Source organism: Grus americana, chromosome 1 (assembly GCF_028858705.1).
Source record: "Grus americana isolate bGruAme1 chromosome 1, bGruAme1.mat, whole genome shotgun sequence".
Classification (NCBI taxonomy): Eukaryota; Metazoa; Chordata; class Aves; order Gruiformes; family Gruidae; genus Grus; species Grus americana.
This window is the reverse complement of record NC_072852.1, coordinates 80,688,104-80,703,558: the sequence shown is the minus strand read 5'-3', so window position 1 is coordinate 80,703,558 and position 15,455 is coordinate 80,688,104. Positions and strand designations below refer to the sequence as shown.

Here is a 15,455-nt window from a genome sequence, read left to right as displayed (position 1 = left end):
CAGGAAAGACTTTGTATTTCTCATTTGGCTTTTGAGCTAAAATTTAACAAATCTTTTTTGAATCTTGAACTCAGTTCAACTCATATTTATTTTACCCTATTACCATCAGTTGTGACAACTCAGTATCTATCCTCTACCTTCTTTTTCTGCACAGCTGTTCCATTGTCTATCAACATTGTTCAATAGTGGAGGTTTTGCAAAGGGAAAGAAAAAAAGAATTTGCGCTTGTATTTGCTAGGTTGTGTTTTGCTTTAGTTTTCAGATCTTCCTGTTTATAACTGAATAGTATTTTAAACTTGAATTTTGATGTTGTGAACTTTCTTTTGAAATGGTATCTATGCAGCAGAATAATGAATGGGTGATGCATATGTCAAGGACCCAGTACTGCATAATGTTGAGTGCTTTTTGCTCATGAAGATGTCCTTCTGAATCTATTGAAATAAAAAACAGTATCTCAGAAAAAAAAATATTTTGTCCTTTGTTTCTCTCAAAGAGCCATGACAAGTGTTCCACCTGTACTATAGGTATGAGTCTCAAATGTTTTGTGTTCATGTAAGCATAAACCATGGCACATATTTAATGGAAAGAATAACAGAAAGCGCTGGCAGATGCATAGCTGAGTACTCTAAACTTTCTGTGCAGAAACCAGGGGAGCTGCTGGGGCACTGAACAAGACCAAGAGCTACAGCTCTTCTGCTTGTACACTGTGATCACTCAGTGGGGTAAACCAAATAAATAAAGTGAGAGCAAGTGCAGGTTGCTCAAACCTTGCTGTTTCGTAAAAGCTATAGTATGTGCAGAATGTCCTTGTTGCTTAATTGGAGAGATGTGGATGGACTGTTCAATAGATAAGGAATTAGCTGGATGGCCACATCCAAAGTTTTGCAGCCAATAGCTCAATGTCCAGATGGACATCAGAAAGGAGTGGTATCCCTCAGTATTCCGTACTTGGACAGGTACTGTTCACTATATTTATTAATGAAATAGACAGTGAGACTGAGTGCACCCTCAGTAACCTTGCAGATGACACCGAGTGGTGCAGTTACTATGCATGAGGGAAGGGATGCCATCCAGAGGGACCTTGACAGGCTTGAAGATTTTGCCCATGTGAACCTCTTGAGGTTCAACAAGGCCAAGTGCAAGGTTCTGCTTCTGGGTCGGGACAACTCCCAATATCAATATAGACTGAGGGATGAATGGGTTGAGAGCAGCGCTGTGGAGAAGTACGTGGGGATACTGGTAGATGAAAAATTAGATATGAGCCAGCAATGTGCACTTGCAGCCCAGAAAGCCAGCTGTACCCTGGGCTGTATCAAAAGAAGCGTGGCCACGAGGAGTCCAGAGGAGGGCCACAAAGATGATCAGAGGGCTGGAGCACCTCTCCTATGAAGACAGGCTGAGAGAGTTGGGGTTGTTCAGCCTGGAGAAGAGAAAGCTCTGGGGAGACCTTATTGTGACCTTTCAATACATAAAGGAGGCTTGTAAGAAAGACGGAGACAAACTTTTTACCAGGGCCTGTAGTGACAGGACAAGGAATAATGGCTTTAAACTCAAAGAGGGTAGATTTAGATTGGGCATAAGGAAGAAGTTCTTCACTGTGAGGGTGGTGAGGCACTGGAACAGGTTGCCCAGAGAAGTTGTGGCTGCCCCCTCCCTGGAAGTGTTCAAGGCCAGGCTGGATGGGGCTGTGGGCAACCTGGTCTAGTGGAGGGTGTCCCTGCCCATGGCAGGGGGGTTGGAACTAGTTGATCTTTGAGGTCCCTTCCAACCCAAACCATTCTATGATTCTATGGTTCTGTAATTCTTTTTCTATGACTCAAACTGAGGCGTAGTACACAAAGTGGGAGCAACAACTAAGTGGTGTATACAGTGCTCTGCAGACATTTTTTTTTTCTTCTATCTTTAAGTGGTTTGAGTCTTTGGCTCCCATTGTTTTTTTTTAACATGGTGACTGGAACACCTTTTGATATACTGAGCTCATGATTTATGCCACACTGTACTGTAGGAAGCACATATCCTCACTAATGTTTCCTCCAGTTAAAGTGGCAGGATTCCTAAACCACAAATGAAGATAGGACTCTAAATCATCATTTCTTTGAACACTTAGAGCTTTACTTATCTTTTTTTTTAAAAAAAAAAAAAGTGTTTGGGGAAAATAGCATTTTAAATGTTTTGTTCAAATAAAAGATTTCTTAATATACCAAGATTAAATCGGGATTTTGTTCTATGTAAGCTCTTTTCAGATCATTCTAAAGGTATTAGATTTTTCACAATTGTAGGAAGGAAAAAATTAGTAGAAGTTGCATTAACTGCAAAGCTCCAATGCTGAAAAAGGCATTGGAAGGAGCTTTATCAGTCAGGGCTATTCAGACACAATTCTCTGTCTTTTATTCAAAGATCCATGTGACCAAATACTGTCTTTGTGGGTTTGACTGGGGAGGGGAGAAGGAAGGATGAGGAATGGATTGGACAGCCTCACTCTAATCGCTTTTTTCCTTGAGAGGAGAAAATAGAATCTAATTATTCCAAAATGAAATATGATGATCCTTCAATAGCATCTTTATAGCAGACACAATTGTTTTAACAAATATATTTGGGGAGTGGGTCTGCCTTTCTCTGTGTTTTCCTTTGTCACTTATCTACATTTAGTTGCCAGCTGTACTGGAAGAGTCTTTATTGAAGTCCGCACTGTGTTCAAAGAACTAATGGAGATGGAAAAGCAGCAAATGAGACTTCACCCATATACGGTTGCCTCTTCCATCCCCACATCACATGAAGAATGAGTTACGGGCCATAAGACGTGGAAACCTTTATATACAGAGCCAGTGCAAGCTTAAGGACCCGCATTCATTCCTGCTCTAGCAGGCAATGAAGTCAATGGGGGATGCTTTAGCTCATGGCCAGGGTGAATGTGTGCGGAGCTTTTTAATGTCCTGCACCTGTATTTCAAATATCTTTTGTGGAGGCGCGGGTGGTTAAAGCATGCCTTGCACTTGGTGCTGCTGCCAGTTGATAGCGGGGTAGGGAGCAGAATTTGGCACTTCGTTTCCACTTCAGCCATTCTCTCCAAGTCCTAAAGCTGTGATGCAAAGATCACCATGTTTCTAATACACCAGAAACTCACTAACTAAATTACTGGCATGGCTTGTTAAAAAAGGATAGACTGTAGAATCGGCCACTGTCTATTATGTTGGGATTTCATTAGTTGAGAAGTGAGCAAGGACTAATTAAAACTATTATCTGCATTGTTATTAGTTGATTTCAAAAAAGAAAAAGAAAAAGAAAAAGAAAAAGAAAAAGAAAAAGAAAAAGAAAAAGAAAAAGAAAAAGAAAAAGAAAAAGAAAAAGAAAAAGAAAAAGAAAAAGAAAAAGAAAAAGAAAAAGAAAAAGAAAAAGAAAAAGAAAAAGAAAGGATTTTGTCCTTGAAATTTACTCATTCAAGAGTGGTATCGTACTCTGGGGCATCCACAATAACTTTTTTTGATTCTGAAGTAAACTGGGAACTTACACATGTCCTGCATGCTGCCTTCCCAGGCCTTGGAACATACTGCCCACAGTGAAACATAAACCTCATCAAACAGAGTACAGGTAATAGTTCTGAATTGTCAAAGGCATCAATTTTTCTCTGAGAAATCCTGGGTAATGGTAATTTAATGAAAACGTTACCAAGAATGTGCCTCCACCCTTATTTTTAATTGCTACCTATAAAGAAGTTAGGAGGGTAAAAAAGATTTTGGTTTTCCTTGAAATGATGAATTACTTCAACCTCTTGCATTTTTGTAACCTTGCCTTGCAAATCTTTTAAACAGTGCTTTATAAAATATTGCAGACATTAAACCTAAAGACTAACCATTAGAGGGCACTCTTTTCTGCTCTGAGGAACTCATCTTGCTTTTCTAGTCTATTTTGGAAACTTACCTAACAGCTAATAAAAATAACACCCCTGAAGAGGTATCATGGGTGATGATCCACGGCCATATTCTTGAGGTGCTTAGTGCCTTGGCTGAATTGCAGGCTAATTTGTATATGAATATAAATCATATAAATACACATATAGGTATAAATAAAATATTAACAAGAACATGGATATAAATGTGAAGTATGAAGATGGAATATAAATATGAATTATTGCTAATAAATAATATATAAACTCCTCCCAGAGTTTGAACTGGAGAGGGATGAGTCTCTTTGCTTGCCGTAAACTGCACTTCATGGTACAGCACTTCAACCCAAAGTGGCTATTTCAAGCTGCAAATGAGCTCTTTCCTATGCACAGATGGTGTGTCACCCCACATACATTGCATAAAGATCGAAAATTGTTGTAGGAAAGATTGCTAATTACTGTGACGCAGTGACTTACCTTTCTTGACCATAGGCATAAATTCTAGTCATTACTCCCCACCACTAAAAGAGTGCAAGCAAATGTACAATGCTTTACCAGTAACTAATTTTTAAACTTCAAAGGCTGCCGCGCAAAGCAGAATTGGTAAGTGTTATGGATGCGTATTGCAAAACGCTGAACTCCATGAAAGAGGTTTGAGAAGGAAATACTCTTAACTTGTTGTTGCTTAAAAGGCACGCACGTTATGGTTAATAGAGCCCAGATGCTGACTGGTTTTGAAAATTTGAGCAAACTAGAACAAAATGGTGTTTTGGTGTTTGTCAGCCTGAAATGTGAGCTCTTTTAAAAGGATGTTTTTGCTGTATCGACCTAGCATTAAAGTACTTTGCAAATTTTAGAACTGTAACTTTCTCAAATGACATTTTTATAATTTGGCTTTGAAATGTAGCCACGGCTAAATATTCATAAGGAAAGTCTTGGACTTGCCCTGTGGTCTGGTGGGCAATGCCAAATTAAAATCAGAATCCTGCATGGTTCACACTGCAAATGCAACCACTGGAGAAGCGTATCCTCAGGCAGTGCTGTTTTCAACTCCCTGGGAGATGGAAGAGGAGAAAAGAGGGAGTAGGTAGGCAGCCTGACCTTGGATGCACCATCAGCAGGAGTCCAAACACTCCTCCAAAGGTGTAAAGAAAATGCCCGAGCCTTTCAGGCCATCTTATTTCATATTTCCCCTTGGGGATATTGCCGGATTACTGTTGGACTAGCTCGCCTGTATGGGCTGCTGAACTCTGCTTCTCTTCTCTGAAGGTTTTGTTGTAAGGATTTTTTTTTTTTAGCCACAAAGAAATGCAGTTCTCATCCTGGGTACCAGGCAACCTCTTCTGGTAGAGGAGATGAGAAAGAAAGAATGGGTATTATATTTAATAAAGGGGGAGAAAAATAAGGTAGTACTGAAACGCAAGGAGAAGAGGCAACTCTATTGATAAAAAAGGGACTTGATGGGATGTTTGATGGGAAAATTGCCACAGAAGTAGCAGGAGTGCTAGTTTTTCCTGTGGTTTGACAGACTGTGGGGGGAACCCTGCAGACAGTAACTGCAAAGACAAATGAGGTCTCGTGGCCTGGAGAAAATTTCTGGACTAGAGACATGACTGTTAGTCCAAGGAAATTTGCTTGTAAGCTGCCTACGTCCTGGTGAAAAGGTGCGGTTTGTACGGTATGGGAGTAAAAGCGAGGGAAAAAGTATGTCTGCTTGTTATTGAACTTCAGGAAGGACTAGAGGATGTTGTACTCCGTTCATTGAAGGAGGAACACTACGATGAACCCATTGCATTCTTGAAACAGGATAAACCTCGTCAGGCATATCTGTCACATTTATGAGAGCTGACCTTCGTTTGGGGAAGAGTTGGGTGAAGCATTTTTCTTTATAAATTGTATGATGTAGGCAAAGTGGCAAGGTGACAATGCCACAAGTCAGGGTGTCCTATTTTATCTGTGAAATGCTTGTAACAGGCATCATTGATGAAGTCATCACTACTTCACATCTCATTTCCTAAGCTACGGTGCTGCAGACTTTCCTGCTGGGGGCAAGAGAGGACTTGAACTAGAATTTCAGAATGCAACTTTGGCCCTTTTGAAGTTGGTGAGAGTTTTGCCATTGACTTCAGAGGGACCAGGATTTCACCACACCATGCCTATTAATTCTTGTTGAGACATTCAGCGAGAGAGCTAATTATGATAGTGGTTTCTGTGATGTGGGCAGCCACAAATTCATTTGCTGAGCAGCCATCTTCTCCTAACAGCTATTGCTCATTAGGGACTTTGGTCCTGGTCCTGTGAAAGATCCCATGGATTCCACTGGAACTCAGGGCGCAGTTCAAAGATAGAGTGACTTGGGCAGACGCTGCTGGTTTCAGGAGCTCCAGCGGCCGTCCTTTGCTCTCCTGTGTGCTGACACAACTGCTTGTGAGGCTGGGCCACCAACCAAACCAGGGAACTAACCTCAGTATATAAAAAACCCCCACCTTTGAAAGATCTTGTATCATTGAGCCACCATGTAAGTCTGGAGGTAAGGGTAAAGCTGTGCAGGTTTCTTGGCAGTTGAAGCCTCAGACTGGATTTGAGCCGGCAAACCAAGGTTTCTCTTTCTAAGGTTAATGAAAATAACTGTATGCAACAAGGGGAGTTTCTTACTAAAATAAAAGAGTGTGCTGGTTTTGTCTGGGGTAGAGCTAATTTTCTTCATAGTGGCTGGCATGGGGCAATGCTTTGGATTTGTGCTGACAACAGTGTTGATATCACAGGGATGTTTTCATTGCTGCTGAGCAGTGCTCACACAGAGCCAAGGCCTTTGCTGCTTCTCACACCATCCCACCAGTAAGTAGGCTGGGGGTGCACAGGGAGCTGGGAGGGGACACAGCCAGGACAGCTGACCCCAGCTGATCAAAGGGATATTCCATACCCTATGACGTCATGCTCAGCATATAAAGCTGGGGGAAGAAGAAGGAAGGGGGGGACGTTCAGAGTGATGGCGTTTGTCTTCCCAAGTCACTGTTACATGTGATGGAGCCCTGCTCTCCTGGAGATGGCTGAACACCTGCCTGCCCATGGGAAGTGGGGAATGAATTCCTTGGTTTGCTCTGCTTGCGTGCGCAGCTTTTACTTTACCTATTAAACTGTCTTTATCTTAACCCAGGAGTTTTCTTGCTTTTACTCTTCTGATTCTCTCCCCCATCCCACTGCGGGGCAGTGAGCGAGCGGCTGCGTGGGGCTGAGCTGCTGGCTGGGGTTAAACCACAACAAAGAGACATTCCCTCTCCACTCCCATTTACTTTAAGATCAAATAAAGGAACATAATAAACTCAGAGAAACCTTGCCTGTCAGAGGCTTTTCTGTGTGTGGTAATCTTGCCTTCTATTTTACTTTGTAAAAACCTCTGCCATGGAGTTAATTCTACAATTATGAATTAGCAGCAAAGCTGAGAAACAATTATGACACAGGTATTGATGGAAAATGGGTTCAAAAAAGGCTACCTGGGCTGGAATACGCAGGCTGAGGGGGATAGGGGCTAGGCTGAGGGAGGTGAAGCCAATAGCCATTAAATGGCTCAGAGGAAATCCTAGCAGGAAAAGAAAGGGCTCGAATTATGGACCAGTGTGAGGGGTGACTGCATATAATGCTTGAAAGCTAAAAATAAAACCAATCAGCCTGGACAGCAGGGAAAACATCTTTAAGAGTAAGAGCAACCAGGCAGGGAATCGGTCTCCTAAGGGAGATAGTCAAGACACCAGAATGTTTCCAGCAAAACAGATAAGATGCAAGAGGGAACGGCATGTAAGGAAACATGTTCTGTGATGCAGGGGTTCAGGCTTGAGGTTTTCCTTAGCTGTGCGCTGTGCAATTAAGATATGAAGAATTCATTATAGATCTGCCATACTTCATAAGAGGTTAATCACAGATTGTGCAACATTATGAGCGTACTGTAGGAAAATAAAGCCACAAACCTCTTTTTCGTCACCCATTCCAATGAAACAGTGAAAATAAATGTAACGGTGTGCTCCTTCTGCCGGCTCCTGCAAAATCTAGTGGCAGCAAGGGTTAGATGTGGGTTATCTACTGTCTAGGTACATTTTTCCCTGGGAAGCCCTTCCCCTCTACTGTCCATGTGGATCTCGCTTGAGTTTGCTAATCCTCCCAGCTGACGGCGCCGTAACGGAGGAGGCAATTTCATCCAGCTGAGAGTAAAGGACAGCATTTTGTAATGTAGACCTGGCCTTGGGCAGGTATTGCTGTTGAGTCACATTGTTTACATTTTCAAAATGTTTTTTTGCAACCTCAAAGGTTGGAAATAGATTTCTTTTCGTAAAGAGCTCTGGGTTTTGTTGGGGGGGTTTTGTGTTTTTTCATTTGTTTTTTTTGTTTTGCCCAATAAAAGCTGAGAGTCTGATATTATCATACGACTCCAGGAGCCTGATGTTACAAGTCAGTCTACAATGCACAGGCCTTTAATCTGGCCCAGATGTTATCTCCTACTGTAATCACAAGAAAAGCTATGAAAATATATGTTCAACAGATATGAAATTAAAAGTTAAATGGTTCCATAAGTTTCTAATAATCCTGAAAATAATACTGACTCCTGACTGTAAGAATCTCAAATTTTGCTGTAAATTGTTCTGCCTCATCATTATCCTACTAACCAGCTGTCATACTCTATGAGGGAGGGAAAATGATATAGACATTTAGATTTAATATTCCTTGTAGAAATCCTGAGGCAGACTTTCCAACCTAGAGGAAATACAAGAAAGCTGCATTTTGCATTGTTTATTAAGAACAAACAAAGTAGGTAAGGAGGGAAGCTTTTTTTAAGTAAGCATATTTTACAAAATCGTAAGTTTTTAGCTTCTTCAGAAAGAAAAGGGTGTGTTTACATGGATGCAATAGGGGAAAAGAGTAAATTATGTTTAAACACAACACAGTGGCCATTTTATTTTTTTTTTAATTTTATTTGTAATACTGCTCCAAACAGCACAAACCCAGCTTTCTACATTTAGTTCAGCAATGGGGACAAAAACCCAAACCACCCCCGAAAGTGCTGGGGAATCAATCATGCACCATTACATCAGCAAGTCCTACAGATAAGGAATGCCTGCTAGCTCTGCTCTGGCAAAGATCAAGATCGCTGCTCTTCAATCTCCACACTAGGGGTATTAATTGTAACTTAATTTTACCATATTGCTTAATATTTTTTTCCCCCGAGCGATACTCTAATATTACAGCCCGTTCCCCCCAGTTTTGTTTCTAAGTCAATCGGCGGGGCAGCAGCACAGACCGATAAATACTTAAACGCCAGCGTGACTCCGCGGCTAGCCCGAGCACCGAGCCCCGGGAAGGGCCGAGGGGCCGCCGCAGCCCGTACCGGTCCCGCCGCCTTCGCCCCGGAGGTGCCAGCGTACCCCTCCCGGAGGGAGGGCGGACGGGCGGGCAGGTAGGTAATACTCGAGGGAGAGAAGGAAGGAGGCAGTAGCCCTAAAAGGCCCCGCACTGCCCGGCCAAGACACGGCCACCTTCACCTGGCCAAGGAGCGGCGGCCGCCGCCTTTGTACTGCTGCTACTACTGCTACTGCCGCCGCCGCTACCGCCGCCGCTCCGGCTCTGTGGCAGAAAGTAGTCCCGTCCCTCCCGGTCCGGCGTTGCTCCGCGGACCGCATCGCAGGCGGCGGAGGGGGTGAGAGGAACGACAAGTAGTCCCGCTGGAATGCGACAGCCGCCCCCCGCCGCGTCCCCTCACCCTGCCCGCGGACGGGCAGCCCGGGGGGGGCCGCGACTCCGCCCGTCCTCTCCCCTGCCAGTGGCCCGGCCCCGTCCGGGTGCGGACTCCGCCAGGCTTTTGTCAGCCGCGGGGCGGCCGGGCGTGTGTCTGAGACTGTCCGTGTGTGAGAGGCCGCCCCCGCCCCTCCGCCCGCCCGCTCCCTCCCTGACGGGAGAGGTGCCGGGGGGGCGGGCGCTGCTCCGGGAGCCAGGAGCCGTCCGGGCGCGGCGAGGCGGAGGCGAGGCCAGGGGAGGAGGAGGAGGAGGAGGATTGTATCCCTGCGCCTGTGCGCGCCCGGCGGAGGGAGGGCGAGCGAGCAGAGGGGTGGATGGGGGAACGGCCGCGGTGGTTGCGGTGAGGCGGCGGCGGCCGGCATGGAGGGCAGCGATCGCTCCCGCGGCGGCGCGGCGGGGCAAGTGGCCTGCTAGGGACCGGCGAGGGGGGAATCTCCGTGGCCGCCCTTCCCCGCCTTTCCCCCCCGCTGCTTTCCCCGCCACCTCCCCCGCCCGCCTGGAAGCATGAACTGGCAGCGGAGGTGCTGCTCCTCGCCGCCGCCTCCCCGCCGGTGAGAGCGAGGAGGGAAGGAAGATGGGGGCCGTCCTGCGCAGCCTACTTGCCTGCAGTTTTTGTTCCCTGATGAGAGGTGAGCGGGGCGGCGGCGGGGGGGCAGGAGGAAAAGTTGCAGGGTTGGTGGCGAGGGGCCATGTTTGGGCGTGCGGGAGGGGAGAGGCCTGGCTGCCGGCAGGGCGCGGGGCCCGGCGCGGGGGCAGCGCTCTCGCCCAGCCGCCACCACGGCCTCCCCCGGCTCCCGAGCAACTTCCCCGGCGGCCCGGCCCGGTCCGGCGGCCCGAGCCGCGCTTGAGAGCAGCCCACGCTGCCAGCGGCTACTTGTCTCACCGCCCCATTGTTGTTTTCAAGTTTTGGGGTTTTTTGGGTTTGTTTTTTGGTTTTTTTTATTTTTTTTTTTAAAAAAACAACAAGCCCTCAAAACCAGCACACGCCCCCCCATCTCTCTCCGCACCCCCTGAGCTGGCCGTGGGCGGCAGGCAGCTCTCGGGGCAGCAGCTCGGCCACGCCAGTGTCAGATTGATACCGCTGTTACTATCGCCGAGCTCCTGTCGTTTTACCCCCCTGAGAGTGGGGTGTTATCCTGCCGGGTGTGGGGAGAGAGCGGAGCCTCACGTATTTAGCGGGGGGGGGGGGGGGTGTGTGTTGGAAAGTGCCCGGGAACTGGTGTTTCACTGAAAGCCTGCTCGCAGCGAAGTGAGCGTGCAGAGTTGGCGAGAAGAGGAATGAATGCTCCTCTCAGCTGTGCTGGCTCTGCGCTGGGACTTGAGAGAAGTTTGTGTTTCACTGGTGAACTGCCACGGATGTTCATACAGCTTTAAATCAGCAGTCGAGCGCCTTACAAGGGGATGTCAAAGTAGCTGAGAATTTTTATTCCACTTCCCCTCTCCAACAAAATTTCTTGCCTTATAGGGCACAATTGGTAAGAAAACCGAGGTTTTTTTTTTTTTTATGCTGTAAACGTAACTACGGTGTTCAGTCTTTCTGGGAAGAAATCACCTGTGGTGTTTGCATCCATAATTTTCCTGTTTACTTGGTATTTTTTCCTACTAAATGGGGGAAGTGGTTAACTACTAACAGTTAATCAACCACACTTTGACTTAGAAAATTCATCAACACTAGTGTATTTCAATCAAGCTAGAGTAAAGGTGGTTTAGGTTGAAGTAACTACTCAGTTTCCAGTTGCTCAGTACTCTGGAAAAAAATTTTCTTCTCCTCCATACCCTTTTTTTTTTTTCCTATGCATCTGCTTGCCATATTGTATCCTGTTTGCAAAGATACAAGTATACTTATTTAAATGGACTGTGTAACATTTTGTACTCTTGTGGTGGTTAAACCCCAATTTTCAAAAGTTAAGTTGGGTCTGGAGTGTGGAGAGAAACTGTTGCCCAATTAGTTCATTTTATTAAGTAATGATCATACCCATTCTTAATAAACCATTTGTTTGGTCCGAACTTGCTGTTCAACTTCGTTCAAATGACAGCACAGAAATTGCTGTCATATGTAGTGTCATGTAATGTTGCTGCTGTAATTTCTTCAAATTAGTCTCAAAATAGTCACATGTGCTTTTGCAAATTTTTATATACTTGGTGCTTAATAAGACACTTCGAAGAAACATTCAGTTTATAAATCATCTGGAATGTAATTTCTTTTCTCATCTCTCATTGTCTGTTGCCAAGGACATCTGTATCTGAACAGTGTTTTTGTTTCTTCTGTGTTCGTGGTCTGCTGTTTGATCACCTACCTGAAGTTGTAATCTTCTGTTTGTGACATGATAGTAATTTTCCTACCGGCTAATTGTTACCTTGGATAGAGAGAAACAGCACGAACGGCTGAACTCTAAAGAAATAAAAAAATAAAATTTTAATGCATGCATCCTCCTTAATAAACAACATCTATGTAAGTAGAATTGGTTTGAATAAGATGTGTTGAGTTCAGAAGAGGTGTCAGCAGTTCCTTAATGAGGCAGAGGCAGTGCCAGCATGAGCATGAATAAGTTTATAAATGAAAGTCGAAGCGAAGTTATGAAGTTCACTATTTGGTTTGCGAATTCAGTGCTGCGAAGGATGCCAAGCCAACAGTACTGGAGACTGAAACTCAGAAAAATGGAATAGTGTATATTTGTGGATTGCAGCATCCTCTCTGCTTACAGAACTAGTCTCTCTGTTCTTGTTGACTTGAAAAAAGCAAATGGACAGAGGTTTACAACTGAACTGTGACTATTAGTCTGAGGAAACTATGGTAGACTTGTTTACCAATCTGGAAAGGAATAAAACTGGTAACCTGGAAGTGCAGTGCTCTGTAAACTAATAGGGACTTGAAGAAGTACCTGGCTGTTACTAGGATGCACAGGACAAGACACCTGTCTTTCAGAGTCATCCAAGGACTGCAATAAGCCAGATCCTACTGACGTTTTCAGGGCAGGAATTTGGATTTCTAAGAGGTAGGAGGTTACTGTCATGACAGTTTGCTGTGGAGGTTCTGTGGTGTGGGGTTGGGGTTTTTTTTCCTACTCTGGCTGATGGAATAAAGGAGTCACTTTCCTGGAACCTCTTGACCCTCGTCACAGTCCAGTCTCTGTTCTCCTCTGTCTGCCCCTGGTTTGATTTGGGGGACTGGACTTCCTCCTCTCTGACCATCAACAGTGCTTCTTGAAGCCGCTTCCTGGGGGTACGTATGGAGAAGTGAGTTAGAGCTGCTTCATGGCAGCTTTGCTGTATTCTTCACAACAGCTGTGAAACCAATCATGATCTTGTTAGATAATTGGTAGTTGCAAAGAGGCAATAGCAGTGGTGTCACATCTGTCAGGGAGCTACAGATAAGTGTGAAACTGAGTTTTCAACTTTTTAATAAGTGATAAAGAGAGATTTCTTCCTCCACAAGTATTCATGGCTTACTTTTCTTCCAGAAATAACTCTCCAGTCAGCATGCAATTGCTGTTTTGGTTTGGTTTTAAACCCTGATCATGCAGACAGTGAATAAAGCTCTTGTTTGAATAGGAATCTTACAAATGATGTTTGTGCAGACATACTGAACATTGCAGATCTCTGTGCTTAAGGTCAGTTAGTGAAGAACTGAAAATGCCTGGTAATAGGCATTTTAAAACTACCACTTCCCTCTTACGTGTTCAGAAGAGGGCTTGTTTAAATCTGGTTTTATTAGTTTAATATTGTTACTGTTTTAATTGGTTTTAATCTGTTGTTACTTGGTTTTGATAAACAGATCATCTTTGCTTTTTTCTATCTTTTTAGGTAGATTTATTTGCATGTAGTTTAGAAGAGTTTAATATTCAAGACTTGCTAAACTGTGACTAGAGGTGTCTACGTGTTTCTACCAGAAGTCAGAGAAGGGGACAAGGAATAGGCTTTTTGCTTCTGAACCATTCACGTTGGAGATGAAGTGTGGCATTTCCAGCTGGAGCTATGTTTTTGCCTTCAGGCAAAGGGTCTCTTCACCTAGGACTGTATAATACTTAAGTTTTGAGAATGAGACTTGGAAATATCTTTTTTTGTGTGATCATTATGGTCTATTTCTTCACCCAACCTTGAATCAACTGTATTCTAGTCATGTTTTTTCATTGTATGATTCCTCAGAAATCAGTGCGCCTTTGTCTGCTGTGATTTCCAATACATTTTCCTCTTTCATCTCTTCATAGAACAGTCTAAAATTAGCGTGATCTAAGGTGTTACAAAATCCACCATTACTTTAATAGTTTTTGAAATTGCATCTCTGTGATATAGTTCACTTATCATCAGATTGCTTTAGCTTTTCTTTCAAACTGAAAAATTAGGACTTGGAAAGTTTGATGGAATTTTTTTACTATGTCTTGGAGGTAAGATGAAGTAGCATTTTTGGCAAGGTGCACTGAAGATATGGGGAAGTTCTGGGTATATGGGTGAAGCTGTGTATATCTGGTCAGAGATGTATGCAGGTGATGGGCTTCTTGTATCCTTCAGTGGGAGTTATATAGTCAGGTGAAAAGCTTTGCTCATGTTTCACACCAATACTGGTCAGAGGGCAATTAACCATATTTATGTTTCCTTTTTCCCTAGTGAATTGATTACATCTGCATTGCCTGAGTTCTAGGTAAGGAATTTGACTAGAAGCTGTACAATGGGTAGAGTGGGGTTTTTTGCAGGAAGATAGGTCAGGATCTGGAGCATACAAACCTTTTAAACTCTCTGTCTTTGGGAGCTGGAGAAATCTGATTCCTTTGGACATCTGTAATCCACCTTTATGATGATGTCGCATGTCAAAAATGCCAGCTTCAAAAATATCTGCTGCAGTGCATGTAATATGGGATTTACTTTTTAGTTCAAATCAAGTAGAGCAAAGATAATTTTTTTTTTTCCTTCTGAGTGGGGTAGAAACAGGGAGAAAAACAGGTCTCAGTTTCTGATCTGTCACCATTCATCTCCTCTGGCAGCCAATCTGCAGACTTAAACACTATATTCTTTGTCCCCAGCATATTTAACCTCATTAATTTCCTAAGAAATGCTAAATACTTGGGTTGCTTTGCTGGTGGCTTCTTCAAAAGAGTCCACTTCCTTGTACTATAGGGAGGGGTACCAAAAATGCCGTTGTTACTAAAGTTTTGTTGCAACGCTCCTGCTTCTAGCTGAGCTGGTGGCTCTGCCTTTCCTGAGAGCGTGCTGAGCTCCTCTCCCAGTTCTCTGCTGGGGAGCCCTCACGCTTTGGCCAGCTTGCCTGAGAGAGATTTAGGTGGTAAATTACACATGGCTGGTGAAATTCTTTGCTGCCACCCCCTCTTTGATGGCACACGGGGGCTGTTTGTACTTTGAAGGCAGTTGTTGCCAGTGAAGCAGAATTTACATTGATAAGGAATTTCCCACAGATGGACTTTTACCAGTAAGTGATATAAATTGCTTATAAAGACATTGCTTATATGCAACAGCCTTGCAGACTTCAGGGAAGGTCTGTTCACGTTCATATAAAGCAGTTGGCATTGCTCGCTTAAAAGCTGAGCCTTTGAACCCAAACGCTGTGGCTCAGCAAGGGTGACTGTTGGTGTGTGGACATGAGGTTTAGGATGAGCATGCAGTGAGTACTTCTGCTTCTTCTGTGCCGAGCGCTTTGTAGTGATGGCTCTTCTAGATGGCAACTGCTGTCGGGTGAAAGAAATGCAGTCTCTAATAATAACCTTTATTTTTTCAACTTATACCTCACTTGGGTAGTTTCAGAGTATACCACTTGCAGAGTTACAGAATACGCAGC

The 15,455-nt window shown here is 44.2% G+C and overlaps 1 protein-coding gene across 3 annotated transcripts in view; it reads left to right on the top strand.

Annotated features, from left to right (window-relative positions):
* The first annotated feature begins 9,874 nt into the window (after positions 1-9,874).
* The window catches only part of LRP6 (LDL receptor related protein 6), a 127,072-nt gene continuing 121,491 nt past the window's right edge, over positions 9,875-15,455 (top strand). For 2 of the 3 annotated variants that reach the window (XM_054822607.1, XM_054822603.1), the window contains exon 1: positions 9,875-10,296. In XM_054822607.1, coding sequence (XP_054678582.1) covers positions 10,242-10,296 — 55 coding nt within the window. In that variant the 5' untranslated portion in view covers positions 9,875-10,241. The remainder of the gene's footprint in view (positions 10,297-15,455) is intronic. The other variant, XM_054822595.1, reaches the window with a different exon arrangement.